This window comes from Pollachius pollachius, assembly GCF_949987615.1.
Source record: "Pollachius pollachius genome assembly, chromosome: 10".
NCBI lineage: Eukaryota > Metazoa > Chordata > Actinopteri > Gadiformes > Gadidae > Pollachius > Pollachius pollachius.
In genome coordinates, this window is record NC_136943.1 from 3724503 (window position 1) to 3742002 (window position 17500).

Sequence of the window (17500 nt, forward strand, 5' to 3'; positions counted from 1 at the left end):
TTTACTTCCTTTACTTCCTGTCCTGCAGGATGATGTGTGAGACGGTTCGCTACGAGAGACACGAGGCCAACGAGGTGCTGTACTAGTGAGTACTGTCTCTCTCTCTGTCTCTCTCACGCTCGCTCTCTTTCTCTCTCGTCCTGATTACCTGTCTATGTCTCTCGCTCTCTCTCTCTCTCTCTCTCGTCCTGATGACCTCTCTCTCTCTCTCTCTCTCTCTCTCTCTCTCGTCCTGATGACCTGTCTATGTCTCTCGCTCTCTCTCTCTCTCGCTCTCGCTCCCTCTCTCTCTCTCTTGTCCTGATGACCGCTCTATGTATCTCTCTCTCTCTCTCTCTCTATCTCTCTCTCTCTCTCTCTCTCTCTACTCCTGATGACCTCTCTCTCTCTCTCTCTCTCTCTACTCCTGATGACCTTTCTATGTCTCTCTCTCTCTCTCTCTCTCGCTCTACTCCTGATGACCTCTATGTATCTCTCTCTCTCTCTCACTCTCTCTCTCTCTCTCTCTCTACTCCTGCTGACCTCTCTATGTCTCTCTCTCTCTCTCTAGTCCTGATGATCTCTCTATGTCTCTCTCTCTCTCTCTACTCCTGATGACCTGTCTATGTCTCTCTCTCTCTCTCTCTACTCCTGATGACCTGTCTATGTCTCTCTCTCTCTCTCTCTCTCTCTCTACTCCTGATGACCTGTCTATGTCTCTCTCTCTCTATGTCTCTCTCTCTCTCTAGTCCTGATGACCTGTCTATGTCTCTCTCTCTCTCTCTCTCTACTCCTGATGACCTGTCCATGTCTCTCTCTCTCTCTCTCTCTCTAGTCCTGATGACCTGGGTAGCTGTTGGTACATTCTACTCTCAGGCTCCGTCTTCATCAAGGAGTCCATGTTCCTCCCAAGAAGCAGGTAGGACCAGCTCCTCTTTTTTTCAGATTCAGATCCTCTCTCCTCTTCTCTCTCCTTCTCTCCTCTCTCCTTCTCTCCTCTCTCTCTCATCCTCCTCTCTCTCCTCTTTCTCCTCCTCTCCTCTCTCCTTCTCTCCTCTCCTCTCTCTCTCATCCTCCTCTTTCTCCTCCTCTCCTCTCTCCTTCTCTCCTCCTCTCTCCTCCTCCTTTGGGTACACTGTGGCAGTAAGCAGCTCTGTGGGTATCAGCAGATTACAGCTGACCTCCTCAGCCCAGTCACAAGGGAGCAGAACCAGTCTGAACCAGTCTGCAGCCCATAGAACCAGGCTGAATAGAACCTCATAGAACCAGGATAAATAGAACCAGGCTGAATCAAACTTCATAGAACCAGGATAAATAGAACCTCATCCAATACAGTAATGAAACCAAAACAGAGCAGATAGTAACAGAAGATTATCACATGACATGGAGACTCTTCTGTACAACGAGTATTGAAGATGAAATCAAAGTTATTCATCTGCTGAGAAACTAATCGATCAAGGTTTGATTATCATGTTTTTCACAACCCCAAGTGATGCATACTGGGGTTCAAAATAAACAAAGTATGACATGCAAACAACTTTCTTCTGTAGCTACAAGCATGCTCGCACATAAAATCACCAGCTGGAAATGGAACATCAGCTAGTTTTCTGTAGCTCCTCCACTAAAGTAGCCTTGTTGTGAATGATGGGAACCTGCGTGAGGAAAGGGCGTATGATGAGCTACTCCCTGCTAGCTTCTCTCTGCTAGCTACTCCCTGCTAGCTACTCTCTGCGAGCTACTCTCTGCCAGCTACTCCCTGCTAGCTACTCCCGGCTAGCTGCACCCTGCTATCTACTCTCTCAGCTAGCTAAACCCTGCTAGCTACTCTCTCAGCTAGCTACACCCTGTTAGCTACTCCCTGCTGGCTACTTCCTGCTAGCTACTCCCTTGTAGCTACTCCCTGCTAGCTACTCCCTGGTAGCTACTCCCTGCTAGCTACTCCCTGGTAGTTACTCCCCACTTGCGGGGAAGGTGACTAATTATGAACGTCATCACTCAGCCCCCCTGAAGTGTTTAACAGGACTAAGACTAATCTGAGAGTAATCTAATAAGAGAATGCATTAGCAATAAATCAGAGCACGAGAGTTTGATGTGTTTTATAGAAATAAAGGCATAAGACATAATGTATCAAATTATTTATACATCATTCTTATTCATACTTTGACTCGGGTGTGTTGTCTCTCAAACACACACATTCGCACGCAAACGCACGCACTAGCACATGTACACACACAAACTCCCCCATTGACTGGCAGCTCTGTCACAGGAAGTGAGTCGTGGTAGTCTGGAATGTGTGTGTGTGAGAGAGAGAGAGAGAGACAGAGAGAGAGAGAGAGAGAGAGAGACAGAGAGAGAGAGAGAGAGAGAGGCTGATTGATTGGACTGAGCACACATTACCACACCCTCCCTCCCTCCCTCTTTCTCCCTCCCTCCCTCTCCCTCCCTCCCTCCCTCTCTCCTCACTCTCACACCAGACAGACCAGTAGAAAGCAGAGAGGCCGTGTGTTTCAGAGCTGTGGTTCCCAGTAACCGGAACATGTTTGGACTAATCTCTACTGTTGGATTAATGAGGAGACCTTGATGAGGACTAGGAGAGACCAGGGTAAGTTCACCTTAGGAGACCAGGAGCTAGGAGACTAGGAGAGGGAACCAGAGTTCACCGCCAGAGCTGGGACCCGAGGGTCCTGCGGCCCCTAGACTCTGGGCCTGCTGGTCTCTATTGGTTATCTACTGGTCTGTCTGGAGCCACTTGGACTCTGGGTCTCTACTTTAGCCTCTACTCGGTATCTAGTGGTCTGTCTGAGACTGTGTGTGTGTGTGTGTGTGTGTGTGTGTGTGTGTGTGAGAGATCCAGGAATGCTGAGCATGTGTTTGATGTTATTCTGAGCGGTGAGGGTGGCACGTTCTGCCAGCGCTGCAGAGACCTCTGAGGGCGTTTCATCTCTGAGGTTTGACGGGAGGTTTGGTGGCGAAGTTTCAAGAACAGCGAGTCGAGTGAAGAGATGAGCTGTTCAGAGAGGAAGTGATGAGTCTGTTGTCGTCAGGAGTGACGCCTAGAGAAGCCCCTCACCCCCTCGCCCTCTCACCCCCCTCACTCTCTCACGCCTCACCCCCCTCACTCTCTCACGCCTCACCCCCCTCACTCTCTCACGCCTCACCCCCCTCACTCTCTCACGCCTCACTCTCTCACGCCTCACCCCCCTCACTCCTACGCCTCACCCCCTCACTCTCTCACCCCTCACCCCCTCACTCTCTCACGCCTCACTCTCACGCCTCACCCCCTCACTCTCTCACCCCTCACCCCTAGCCCCCTCACTCTCTCACGCCTCACCCCCCTCACTCTCTCACCCCTCACCCCCCTCACTCTCTCACCCCCCTCACTCTCTCACCCCTCACCCCCTCACCCCTCACTCTCTCACCCCTCACCCCCCTCACTCTCTCACCCCTCACCCCCCTCACTCTCCCACCCCCTCACTCTCACCCCCCTCACTCTCTCACCCCTCACCCCCCTCACTCTCCCACCCCCTCACTCTCACCCCCCTCACTCTCTCACCCCTCACCCCCCTCACTCTCCTCAGCGACAGCTCAGTTGTATTTTAGGGAGCTGAAGTCACGAGTGACTGGTGGACTTAGGCGTGTGTTCCTTGACGTGTGTGTGTGCACGTGTACACAAACAAATGTAATTAACACACAGTTTGAGATCGGTCACAGGAATCTGATACTGCGTGCACACACACGGATACACACCCACTGATACTCCACACACACAGCCGTCACCGCCATCCCAGAATACTCCCAACACAACACAGCTTTGTCCTGCTTCCAGCTGGATCAGGACACCGTCTCCCACCATCATGCGACCCTAAACTGGGACTCTATACTGGGACACCACAGTCCCCCAGCTCACCCTCAGGTCACCCCCTCAGCTACAAAACACACTCCCGATGGAGCAGATTAGAGGTTGGACTTAACCTGTTTTCTCGACTGAGATGGCAGCAGAAGTTCCTGAGCAGACCTCCAGAGGGCGCTGTGGGGGTCTCACCTCAGGAGGATCAGCTCCTCATTCACCTTCCTACCGAGTAGAACCCAGAGCCTCACAGTCAGGACCTGCTGGTCCCGGACCTGGTCTACACGCCGCCTCATCACAGACACTGCTAGGCTAGGCTAGGCTAGGCTAGGCTAGGCTAGGCTAGGCTAAGCTGGCCTCGCTAGCTCTCCAGAGGAGCACCACGTCATACCGCCGTGTTACTAATCCAGTGTGCCCCCAGCAATGGGAGGTCACACCAGTCCACCTCCCATCGCCCGCTGTGGTCCGCTGGGACCAGTCCACCTCCCAGTGCCCGCTGTGGTCCGCTGGGACCAGTCCACCTCCCAGTGCCCTCTGTGGTCCGCTGGGACCAGTCCACCTCCCAGTGCCCGCTGTGGTCCGCTGGGACCAGTCCACCTCCCAGTGCCCGCTGTGGTCCGCTGGGACCAGTCCACCTCCCAGTGCCCTCTGTGCTGCTCAACTCTCTGGTTCCATGAGGACCTGTTTGAAGCCTGCCTGGAGGAGGGAGGCCTGTAGAAGATGGACGTCTAGACTGACGCTGGTGTGGTCACCTGTTGAACTGACCTTCTCCTCCTCCTCCTCTCCTCCTCCTCCTCTCCTCCTTCTCTCCTCCTCTTCCTCTCCTCCTCCTCTTCCTCCTCCTCTTCCTCTTCCTCTTCCTCCTCCTCCTCCATAGTTTTGGGAAGCGGTCTGCAGGAAGTTTGAGGCGTGGATGCGAGTGCATCGTTCTGGAACCTTCTGAGATGATCGTGGTGAGTCTACACACACGGACACACAGACACATATACACACATGTATGTGAATACATATATATATATATATATATATGTGTGTGTGTGTGTAGCTCTATAGTAGTGGACACATAAACATCATTATTCTAGAATCAAGCCCATACACACTGGCTGAGTTGTGCAGTAAGTCACTTTCACACACTCTGTTGTCATGGCAGCAGGGCGAGAGACTCAGGGCTATATGGTAGAGAGAGAGTGAGAGGGAGCCAAGGGGAGAAATCCCTTCTGGGTAACACAAGGAGCGAGAGGGGTAGAGAGACATAGAGAGAGAGCAGTGAAGAGGGAGAGGGAGAGCAGTGTGACTGGACTCCAACAGGAAGTGTAATTCAACCAGAACCTCCTGGCTCCCTCCTCACATCACTGCTCTGTCTGTCTGTCTGTCTGTCTGTCTGTCTGTCTGTCTGTCTGTCTGTCTGTCTGTCTGTCTGTCTGTCTGTCTGTCCGCGTGTCTGTGTATCTGTCTGTCTGTCTGTCTGTCTGTCTGCGTGTCTGTCTGCGTGTCTGTCTGCGTGTCTGTCCGTCTGTCTGCGTGCCTGTCTCTGTTTGTATGTCCGTCTGTCTGCGTGCCTGTCTGTCTGCGTGTCTGCCTGTCTGTCTGCGTGCTGGGTTCATTGAAGTGGTTGATGATGTTGGTCTCAGCTGTCTTTATGCACTGAGAAGATAAAGTCATACTAGCTGTCCCAGAGGAGACAGGTTTAGACCTCCTATCCCCAGTAGAGGACCTCCTATCCCCAGTAGAGGACCACCTATCCCCAGTAGAGGACCTCCTATCCCCAGTAGAGGACCTCCTATCCCCAGTAGAGGACCTCCTATCCCCAGTAGAGGACCTCCTATCCCCAGTTGAGGACCTCCTATCCCCAGTACAGGACCTCCTATCCCCAGTAGAGGACCACCTATCCCCAGTAGAGGACCTCCTATCCCCAGTAGAGGCCCTCCTATCCCCAGTAGAGGACCTCCTATCCCCAGTAGAGGACCTCCTATCCCCAGTAGAGGACCTCCTATCCCCAGTAGAGGACCTCCTATCCCCAGTAGAGGACCTCCTATCCCCAGTTGAGGACCTCCTATCCCCAGTTGAGGACCTCCTATCCCCAGTACAGGACCTCCTATCCCCAGTAGAGGACCTCCTATCCCCAGTAGAGGACCTCCTATCCCCAGTTGAGGACCTCCTATCCCCAGTACAGGACCTCCTATCCCCAGTCGAGGACCACCTATCCCCAGTAGAGGACCTCCTATCCCCAGTAGAGGACCTCCTATCCCCAGTAGAGGACCTCCTATCCCCAGTAGAGGACCTCCTATCCCCAGTTGAGGACCTCCTATCCCCAGTACAGGACCTCCTATCCCCAGTAGAGGACCTCCTATCCCCAGTAGAGGACCTCCTATCCCCAGTTGAGGACCTCCTATCCCCAGTACAGGACCTCCTATCCCCAGTAGAGGACCACCTATCCCCAGTAGAGGACCTCCTATCCCCAGTACAGGACCTCCTATCCCCAGTAGAGGACCTCCTATCCCCAGTAGAGGACCTCCTATCCCCAGTAGAGGACCTCCTATCCCCAGTAGAGGACCTCCTATCCCCAGTAGAGGACCTCCTATCCCCAGTAGAGGACCTCCTATCCCCAGTAGAGGACCTCCTATCCCCAGTAGAGGACCTCCTATCCCCAGTAGAGGACCTCCTATCCCCAGTAGAGGACCTCCTATCCCCAGTAGAGGACCACCTATCCCCAGTAGAGGACCTCCTATCCCCAGTAGAGGACCACCTATCCCCAGTAGAGGACCTCCTATCCCCAGTAGAGGACCTCCTATCCCCAGTAGAGGACCTCCTATCCCCAGTACAGGACCTCCTATCCCCAGTACAGGACCTCCTATCCCCAGTAGAGGACCTCCTATCCCCAGTAGAGGACCTCCTATCCCCAGTAGAGGACCTCCTATCCCCAGTAGAGGACCTCCTATCCCCAGTAGAGGACCTCCTATCCCCAGTAGAGGACCACCTATCCCCAGTAGAGGACCTCCTATCCCCAGTAGAGGACCTCCTATCCCCAGTTGAGGACCTCCTATCCCCAGTACAGGACCTCCTATCCCCAGTAGAGGACCACCTATCCCCAGTAGAGGACCTCCTATCCCCAGTAGAGGACCTCCTATCCCCAGTAGAGGACCTCCTATCCCCAGTAGAGGACCTCCTATCCCCAGTAGAGGACCTCCTATCCCCAGTAGAGGACCTCCTATCCCCAGTAGAGGACCTCCTATCCCCAGTAGAGGACCTCCTAACCCCCTCACCCAGTATCAGACCTCCTAACCCTCCCCTCACCCCCCCCAGTGGAGGACCTCCTAACCCTCTCCCCCCCCAGGTGGACTACATGGAGGAGTCGGAGGAGTACTTCCAGCGCCAGGCGTCCCACCGCCAGTCGCGGCGCCGCTTCCGTAAGATCAACCAGAAGGGCGAACGGCAGACCATCATCGACACGGTGGACCCCTACCCCCCCGGCAAGCCCCCCGCTGGGCGGAGCTACCACACGGTGAGGCCACGCCCACACCCCCAAACAAGCCCCCCGCTGGGCGGAGCTACCACACGGTGAGGCCACGCCCACACCCCCTCACAAGCCCCCCGCTGGGCGGAGCTACCACACGGTGAGGCCACGCCCACACCCCCTCACAAGCCCCCCGCTGGGCGGAGCTACCACATGGTGAGGCCACGCCCCCACAGCTCCATCCCCGCCGCCATGCCCTGATGGGCTCCATGCGCTGGTTCTACTGATGTTGGTTCTACTGCTGTCGGTTCTACTGATGTCGGTTCTACTGATGGAGGTTCTACTGATGTTGGTTCTACTGATGTTGGTTCTACTGCGGTTGGTTCTACTGATGTTCGTTCTACTGATGTTGTTTCTACTGCGGTTGGTTCTACTGATGTTGGTTCTACTATGGTTGCTTCTACTGATGGAGGTTCTACTGATGTTGGTTCTACTGCGGTTGGTTCTACTGATGTTCGTTCTACTGATGTTGGTTCTACTGCGGTTGGTTCTACTATGGTTGCTTCTACTGATGGAGGTTCTACTGATGGAGGTTCTACTGCGGTTGGTTCTACTGATGGAAGTTCTACTGCGGTTGGTTCTACTGGTGTTGGTTCTACTGATGTTGGTTATACTATGGTTGGTTCTACTGCAGTTGGTTCTACTGATGTTGGTTCTACTGATGTTGGTTCTACTGATGGAGGTTCTACTGATGTTGGTTCTACTGATGTTGGTTCTACTGATGGAGGTTCTACTGCGGTTTGTCCTACTGATGTTGGTTCTACTGCTGGAGGTTCTACTGATGTTGGTTCTACTGCGGTTGGTTCTACTGATGTTGGTTCGACTGTGGTTGTTTCTACTGATGTTGGTTCTACTGATGGAGGTTCTACTGCGGTTGGTTCAACTCATTTTGGGTTGAGGTGTGTGGCTGTGATTGGATGGTGGGTTGAGGGGTGGCTGTGAATGGACGGTGAATTGAGGAGTGCCTGTGATTGGACGGTGGGTTGAGGAGTGCCTGTGATTGGACGTAGGGTTGAGAAGGGCCTGTGATTGGACGGTGGGTTGAAGAGTGGCTGTGATTGGATGGATGTTGATGTTGTCTCCTCCCCTTGCTCCTGAGAAGAGGAGGAGAGCTTGTTTCACACACGTTTTTTTCTCTACCCAGCATGCATCCGGGGTAGAACAGTTTGGTTCATTCCTGACATTCCAAGCTTTTCTCTGGAGAACATTCCACTTAAACGTTCCTCAAAACAAACTGCTGTGATGTTCCGTTGTCTCTGAATACACCTCCTCTACTATAGAACCACTACTATCACTATACTACTACACTACCACTACTATCACTGTACTACTACACTACTATTACTACTACTCTACTACTACTACGATACTACTACACTACCACTACTATTACTGCTACTACACTACCACTACTATTACTACACTACTGTACGATACTACGAAACTACTTATACTATACGACTACTATGCTACCAGTACTATACTACTACTACTATGCTAATATAATACTGCTACTATACTACTAATACAGCTTTACTGCTACTAATACTACCTCTACTACTTCTATCCTACCAATCTACTATTACTACTAATACTACTACTAGATGATTACTACTTCTATACTACTACTTTACTACTAATACTACTACTGCTACACTACTATATTACTACTACTATTACTAGTCCTACTACTACTATACTACTACTATTACAATTACTGTTGCTACTACTACTACTATACTAATACTACTGCCCTTCGCTAAATGTAGACCTCTCTCTCTCTCTCTCTCTCTCCATCTCTCTCTCTCCATCTCTCTCTCTCTACATCTCTCCATCTCTCTCTCTCTACATCTCTCCATCTCTCCCTCTCTCTCTCTCTCTCCATCTCCATCTCTCCATCTCTCACTCTCCATCTCTCACTCTCTCTCTACATCTCTCCTTCTCTCTCTCTCCATCTCTCTCTCTCTCTACATCGCTCCATCTCTCTCTCTCTCTCTCCATCTCTCTCTCTCCATCTCTCTCTCTCTCGCTGTCTCTCTCTCTCTCTCTCTCTCTCTCCTTACATCTCTCCATCTCTCTCTCTCTCTCTCTCCATCTCTCTCTCTCATGGTCCTCTATCTCGCTCTCTCGTCACGCACCAGTCTGCTCCGCCTCCCGCTGCGCCCCGTAGGAAGGATGGAGCTGTTACCTTGACAACCAGCACTATTCCCAGATGGTACCCACTCCATCCACAAGTACAAGAGAGAGAGAGAGAGAGAGAGAGAGAGAGAGACAGAGAACTTGATGATTCTGACAAGCAGAAAACAAAATTGCTGTTAAAATGTTGCCTTGCCCAAGAGCACAAGTGTCATGTTTCTCTCTCTATCATTCTCTGCCTCCCGTTCACTTCCAATCAGCATCTCTACCTCCCATCTTTCTAGCCCCCTTCTCTCATTATTACCATCCCTCTCTCTCATTCTCGCGTTCTCTCTCTCTCTCTCTCTCTCTCTCTCTCTCTCTCTCTCTGACATGTATTATGGAGGTCTGCAACAACAGTGGAGTAGTTGAGTCAGTTGCTCAGTACCTCGTGGCTCCACTAGGGGGCGTGGCCTGGTATCACCTAGCCAAGCGCTGAAAGCAGACCGCTTAGCGTTGCGTTAGTGTGTAGATGTGTGTCGTTAATTTTGCAGTGTGTTGTGTTAGTGTGTAGCTGTGTGTTTATCTGCTTTCTGGGACACCTCCAACTCAAATCTCATCTATTCGCTGGCCTTGATGATGTCATGTTTAGATTCATGTGTTCACTGGTCTCGATGATGTCATGTTTAGACTCATGTGTTCACTGGTCTTGATGTCATGTTTAGACGCATGTGATCATCAGACTGATCTATCCAGTGTTTTATTGTGTTCTGACGGAGAGAGGTAGAGAAATATAAATACTGAGAGATAGAGACAGGGAGAGAGAAGAGAAGGAGACCGGGAGAGAGAAGGAGGGAGAGAGAGAGACAGTGAGGGAGGGAGGGAGAGAGAGAAGGGAGGGAGGGAGAGAGAGAGAGAAGGGAGAGAGATACAGGGAGGGAGAGAGAGAAGGGAGATAGAGAGATGGGAGAGAGAGGAGAGAGAGAGAGAGAGAGAAGGAGGGAGGGAGGGAGAGAGACAGACAGGGAGGGAGAGAGTGAGACAGGGAGAGAAGAGGGAAGGAGGGAGGGAGAGAGACAGGGAGGGAGAAGAGAGAAGGAGGGAGGGAGAGAGACAGGGAGGGAGACAGGGAGAGAAGAGGGAAGGAGGGAGGGAGAGAGACAGGGAGGGAGGGAGGGCGAGACACAGGGAAAGCGAGAGCGCTCTGCACTGTGTTTCTATTTTTAGGTGTTCTTTGTGACGAGCTGCAGGTAGGAGAGGCCTTACAGACAGACACCTCATAGACCACCACCACTCCTTTACCTGTTTGCAGCACCCTGTTAGCCTGCAGCACCCTGTTAGCCTGCAGCATCCTGCTAGCCTGCAGCATCCTGCTAGCCTGCAGCACCCTGCTAGCCTGCAGCACCCTGCTAGCCTGCAGCACCCTGTTAGCCTGCAGCCCCCTGCTAGCCTGCAGCACCCTGTTAGCATGCAGCACCCTGTTAGCATGCAGTCCGTACCGTGCTACCACCAAACCGCGCAACCACACGGTGCTACCACCACCACACCATGCTACTACTAACTCTCCCGGGTCTAACTTGTATCATGTCAACATCAGATGTTTGTGCAGGTCCCCTGACAATGAAAGTGTGTGTGTGTGTGTGTGTGTGTGTTTGTGTGGTGATGAGGTGGTGCTCTGTTGTGCGATAAAGCCCGCCGCCGTAGCGCTCCTCGTCAGTCTTTGTGTTGTGCTGAATGGGGAGCAGTGCATTGTGGGGGACGGTGGTTTAACAGCTAAAGAGCTGTGGCAGCAGTCTATGAATCTATCGCTTTATCTCATCTAATGCGTCCACTTATGGACCGCCCACGTGTGTCTGTTTATACACACCGCCGGTCACATGGCCGCCAGTCACATGACCCGCTGGCCAGGCTTCAAAGAGTCAGCTGTGACCTCACTTCGCTGCTATTGGTGGAGGCCAGCCCCTCGAAGGCCCGCCCCAGACAGGGGAGGGGGTTGGGGGGCCCGCTCCCCAGATGCATCCTGGTTGCCGTGGTGACTGTACGATGCCCTCCCCCCACAGACCTTTGTGTTCCTAGAAGACACTGGGGGGAGGGGAGGGGAGGGGGCGGCAACCAGAAGCATCCTGGTTGCCGTGGGGACGGTGCGATGCCCCTCCCCTGATGATTGTCAGGGGGGTAATGAATGGATTTTCCTACGCAGCACCTGAGCTTTGTGTTGTTGTGAAGCATTACATCATTGGGGGGGGGGGTCATGACGTCGGCCCCCTCTTCCTCCTCCTCTCTCAGCCAGCCACCGTCCCCTCACCATGACAACATGGACGCTCATGAGAGGTGTCACAATGGATGCTGAGGAGATGATTCGCTTGGTAAAATATTCATCACACTTCTGCCTTTATATTAGAGAGAGGGAGAGAGAGAGCGAGAGAGAGAGAGAGAGACTCTCTTACTTCATATCTGATGTTGATGTGATCTACGTTACCCTGATGCTGCCAGTGATTGCTTGAATATTCAAAACACTGATTCATTGATAGGCAACGTGGTTACTCATTATTTAACAGCAAATGCAATTGTTATTCCAAAGAAATGGGTTGACCTCGATGATGACAGAAGTGTGTCATGTACTCATTATATATAATATCAATGTAGTTCTGTTTGTCTCTTTGTACTGCCGTTAATTATATATTAGAAGGTTAGAGTTGGAGAACGGGGATATGGCTTGGTTGGATAGATGTAGAAACAGGCCTGGTTTAGCTGATATATAGTTACATGGTTATATGTCGTAGCAGCATTTTAAGGGACGTTTTGGTGAATTTGTGGTCTGTTGGTGATGTTGGTGGCCTGTTGGTGATGTTTGTGGTCTGTTGGTGATGTTTGTGGTCTGTTGGTGATGTTTGTGGTCTGTTGGTGATGTTTGTGGTCTTTAGGTGATGCTTGTGGTCTTTAGGTGATGCTTGTGGTCTTTAGGTGATGCTTGTGGTCTGTTGGTGATGTTTGTGGTCTGTTGGTGATGTTTGTGGTCTGTTGGTGATGTTTGTGGACTGTTGGTGATGTTTTTGGTCTTTAGGTGATGCTTGTGGTCTGTTGGTGATGTTTGTGGTCTGTTGGTGATGTTTGACGGTGTGTATGTGATGTGTATGGGATTTCTGTGTGATCTATTGTCTCCTCAGCCTCCCAGCATCAGCACTGCTCTTGTCATTTAAATCCTCATTCAGATGATATCTGGCTGTCAGTCAGCCCCATCTCTCTCTGCTGTCACCACGGTAACCAAAGGCCCTGGGGGGCCAGGTCAGAGAGTCGCAGTGGTTACTGCAGATGATTGACAGGATGACATCACCGCCGCTGCCAGTGAGTCCACCTCTCTGGGTTCATCAGATCTGACTCTGGTTCAAGACTGTAGCTAGTGCTATCTGTAGCTATTGCTATCTGGAGCTAGTGCTATCTTTAGCTAGTGCTGTCTGTAGCTAGTTCTATCTATAGCTAGTTCTATCTATAGATAATGCTATCTGTAGCTAGTGCTGTCTGTGGCTAGTGCTGTCTGTGGCTAGTGCTGTCTGTAGCTAGTGCTGTCTGTGGCTAGTGCTGTCTGTAGCTAGTGCTGTCTGTAGCTAGTGCTGTCTGTAGCTAGTGCTGTCTGTAGCTAGTGCTGTCTGTAATTGGTGCTGTCTGTAGCTAGTGCTGTCTGTGGCTAGTGCTGTCTGTAGCTAGCTGTCTGTAGATAGTGCTGTCTGTAGCTAGTGCTGACTGTAGCTAGCTGTCTGTAGCTAGTGCTGTCTGTAGCTAGTGCTGTCTTTGGCTAGTGCTGTCTGTAGCTAGGGCTGTCTGTAGCTAGGGCTGTCTGTAGCTAGTGCTGTCTGTAGATAGTGCTGTCTTTAGCTAGTGATGTCTGTAGCTAGTGCTGTCTGTAGCTAGTGCTATCTGTATCCACAACATCTGTTCTGTGAAATAAAGCAGTGCAGGCTTGATAACTCTAAGCAGCCATAATGAATAGTCTCTCTCTCGCTCTCTCTCCCTGGTTCTGTTACTATGCCAACAGCCTCTCTGTGCTCTAGCACTGTGGAGTGATAATGACATTACTCTCCCATCTCCATCCCTCCTCTACCTCCTCCTCTTCTTCCATTTTGTAGATTTCCTCTTCCTGCTACTCTGTTATCTATTTATTTCTCAATCCTGCTGTGTTTTATCAGTCTCTCTCTACCCCTCCACCTCTTCTCTCTACTCCTCTCATCTCCTCCTCTCCTCTCCTGGAGAGGAGATGAGAGGATGAAGGGGGAGAGGATGAGAGAGGATGAGCTCTCTCCTCCTCATCTCCTCTCCTCTCTCCTCCTCTCCTCTCCTCCTCTCACCATCTCTGCCGGCCAGGTTTGAAACCAGCCATCTACACTCTCGTAGCCTCGCCGAGTTTCTCCGCCCCTCTCCCCTCCCTCTCTGCCTCCCTCCCTCCCTCCCTCCCTCCCTCCCTCCTCCCTCCCTGGTTCAGTCACAAACAGACCCAGAGCGCTAACAAAGCCGGGACCAATGGTGGCGTCTCCCCCTCTCTCTAAATAGTCTAATGGTGCGTTAAGGCGTGTGTGAGCGCGGAGTGTGTGTGTGAGCTCGGTGTGTGTGTGTGTGTGTGTGTGTGTGTGTGTGTGAGCTCGGTGTCTGAGCTCCGTCAGTGTGGGGAGGCGTGTGTGTGTGTGCGCGCGTGTGTGTGAGCGTCACAGGCGCGAGAGGCGGAGGAGGTGGGAGAGGAGAGCTAGGGAGTGAAAGTGCTGTCAGCCATTTTTGCTATTTTTTATCCCCCCGCTTCTATTTTCTATTTTCTGCCTTTTCATCGGCGGGAGGTTCTGACAGCGAGGAGCGGGAGGAGGTGCTAGCGGGAGAGGAGCACATAGGCGCTGTCTTTGTGCGAAAAAGGGAGATCTGAATCTTTTTGATTCATCCTCCTCCTCCTCCTCCCGTCTGTGGGAGCAGCAGCTGCCGGGAGCGGGCAGAGCAGGAGACGAGAGGAGGAGACGATAGGAGGAGACAAGAGGAGGAGGCGCAGGTTCCTTCTGCCGGTCCTGGTGCTCTTTAGAGAGGAGAAGGTGATCGCTGTAGCGGGGAGGAGAAGGAGCGAGGAGCACGCGGAGACCGTAGCAGGGGAGGGAGGAGGAGGGGAGCACGGGTTGAGGAGGAGCAGGATGTGAGATGAGGCTGCTCCTCCTGTGATCACCATGAAGCCGTTAGGAGGAGCTGAGCCTCATGGATCGCCCGGCCACCCCGAGAGGAGCCCGGTGAGTACAGGGGGAGGAGGAGGAGGAGGAGGAGGAGGAGGAGGAGGAGGAGGACCGGCGACCTGCTGACGGTCTGACAGTGCAGAGAGGGTGTGTGTGTGTGTGTGTGTGTGTGTTTGTGCGTGGGTGCGTGCGTGTGTGTGTGTGTGTTAATGTCGACCCCATTAAGTTTAACGACACACTTAGGGGCGACGTAGTTTGATCGTATCGGCACGGCAACGCACGGCCATCAAACCCCCGCCGTGACACCCCCCCACCTCTCCGCTGCCAGCTGGCATGGAGCGGGCTGAGGCTGGGTTAGCTTGGGGCTAGCATAGCTCTGGGCTACACCTAGCATAGCTTGTTGATAATGTAGCTTTTGGTCAAACTGCTAGAAGCAGGAAACCTGACCGGAGCCAGCCCAGGGGCTAGCATAGAGCCAGCCCAGGGGCTAGCGTAGAGCCAGCCCAGGGGCTAGCGTAGAGCCAGCCCAGGGGCTAGCGTAGAGCCAGCCCAGGGGCTAGCGTAGAGCCAGCCCAGGGGCTAGCGTAGAGCCAGCCCAGGGGCTAGCGTAGAGCCAGCCCAGGGGCTAGCGTAGAGCCAGCCCAGGGGCTAGCGTAGAGCCAGCCCAGGGGCTAGCGTAGAGCCAGCCCAGGGGCTAGCGTAGAGCCAGCCCAGGGGCTAGCGTAGAGCCAGCCCAGGGGCTAGCGTAGAGCCAGCCCAGGGGCTAGCGTAGAGCCAGCCCAGGGGCTAGCGTAGAGCCAGCCCAGGGGCTAGCGTAGAGCAAGCCCAGGGGCTAGCATAGCAGTCTGTACTTCAGACACAAATGTATTGATAACATGTCACTACTGCAACTGGCATCAGTGGATCTGTTACCCAACACACACACACACACACATCCGAACGTGACCCCCGGACACTGAAGGGGTTCCTGTTTCATATGTTTAGTACCCAGTCAGAGGTTCAGCCAGGCTGGACCAAGCTACGTAGCTACATAGCATGGAGCGGGATGCTTGTGGCTAGCTGAAGTGCTATGTGTTGGAGCTAAAAGAGCTCTTCGTAGCTAGAGCTAGATGAATAGAGTCCAACAGAGAGACATTTTAACATGGTTGGTCTGTCTGTTACAGAGCAGAACCCTCAGCCTGTGATGTTGGTCTGTCTGTCCCTAGTGGAGCGTCCCTCTCTCTGTCTGTCCCTAGTGGAGCGTCTCTCTCTCTATCTCTCTCTCTCTCTCTCTCTCTCTCTCTCTCTCTCTCTCTCTCTCTCTTTGTTGATGTCCACAGTGTTAATGGAGTCCTGTGTAAATAGTAATCATCGTCAGCAGCAAGCTGTCTATAAGAGTCATCAGATCAGACTGGGACCCCGACCCAGTGAGCGGGTCTAGATGGAGGGTCTAGGACCCAGTGAGCGGGTCTAGATGGAGGGTCCGGGACCCTGTGAGAGGGTCTAGATGGAGGCTCTGGTCCTACTCATTGCTCAGTGGTTGATGCTGTGGATCCTGGTGAACTGACGTGTGGATTAAGGACCAGATGGGTCTGAGCGACCGTGGCTCTCCTCAGATTAATGTCAGCGTAAGAGATTGAGTTTGTCTCTCCCTTAGTGAAATGAGGGTGAGAGGATGAGGTGCAGGTGGTGAGGCAGGCTGGTGCTGGTGTTCTGAGGCCGGAGGGAGGGACTCTAATCCCTTGATCCCCACGAGGTCGCCTCCTTCTGGAATGTTCCCTCACTCCTGGAGCGCTGGAACACTGTTGTCGTAGTGACGGCTCGTCGTTGGTCCTGTCACGATGACGGAGGTGTCAGGTTGGGGATCAGGGTGGAGGCCTGCTGCTAGACGGTTCCTGGTGGAAGCGGTTTCCTGGTGGTAGTTTCCTGGTCCTGGTAGTTTCCTGGTCATTTCCTGGACGTTTCCTGGTGGTGGTGGTTTCCTGGTTGTTTCCTGGTAGTTTCCTTGTCCTGGTCGTTTCCTGGTCGGGTCTTGGTGGAGGTAGTTTCCTGGTAGTTTTCTGGTGGTGGTAGTTTGCTGGTAGTTTCCTGTTGGTGGTAGTTTCCTGGTCATTCCTGGAAGTTTTCTGGTGATGGTAGTTTACTGGTGGTGGTAGTTTCTTGGTTGTGGTCGTTTCCTGGTCGTTTTCTGGTGGTGGTAGTTTCCTGGTAGTTTGCTGGTGGTGGTAGTTTCCTGTTGGTTTCCTGTTGGTGATAGTTTCCTGGTGGTGGTAGTTTCCTGGTAGTTTGCTGGTCGTTTCCTGGTGGTGGTGGTTTCCTGGTAGCTTCCTGGTCCTTTCCTGGTGGTGGTAGTTTCCTGGTGGTGGTAGCTTCCTGGTCCTTTCCTGGTAGTTTGCTGATAGTTTCCTGGTGGTGGTAGTTTCTTGGTCGTCTCCTGGTCGTTTCCTGGTTGTTTCCTGGCAGTTTCCTGGCAGTTTCCTGGCAGTTTCCTGGCCGTCTCCTCGTCGTCTCCTGGTCGTTTCCTGGTGGCAGTCCCCCTGGCCGGGGCAGTGGTCTTAAGGCGCTTGTTAGCCGGGTGTCAGCGAGCGGCTGCTCCAGGATCTGGGTCATTAACTGTAATCTGAGGAGCAACATCGACGTGGGGCTACACGGAGACGGGCGAGATTTAGAGCGGGTTTAATCCACGGGCGACAGCTGACAGCCAATACCCTGGCTCCGGGTTCCTCCTCTGGCTTCAGTAGGTCACCAGGGATCTGTACAGCATAGGCGTGCTAACAGCCAAGCTAAGGTAGGAGGCTAACAATGTTGCTGTGTGATGTATAGTGCAGGAGGGTAACCGTGTAGCGATGTAGCTCTGTGAGTGTTGTG

At 52.7% G+C, this 17500-nt stretch overlaps 1 protein-coding gene across 5 annotated transcripts in view; it reads left to right on the top strand.

Annotated features, from left to right (window-relative positions):
• rapgef2b (Rap guanine nucleotide exchange factor 2b) overlaps positions 1–17500 on the top strand; it is a 65160-nt gene that overhangs the window by 19413 nt on the left and 28247 nt on the right. For all 5 annotated transcript variants that reach the window (XM_079744200.1, XM_079744204.1, XM_079744201.1 and 2 more), the window contains exons 3-6: positions 29–85; positions 815–898; positions 4704–4779; positions 7161–7328. In XM_079744200.1, the coding sequence (XP_079600326.1) occupies positions 29–85; positions 815–898; positions 4704–4779; positions 7161–7328 (385 nt within the window). The remainder of the gene's footprint in view (positions 1–28; positions 86–814; positions 899–4703; positions 4780–7160; positions 7329–17500) is intronic.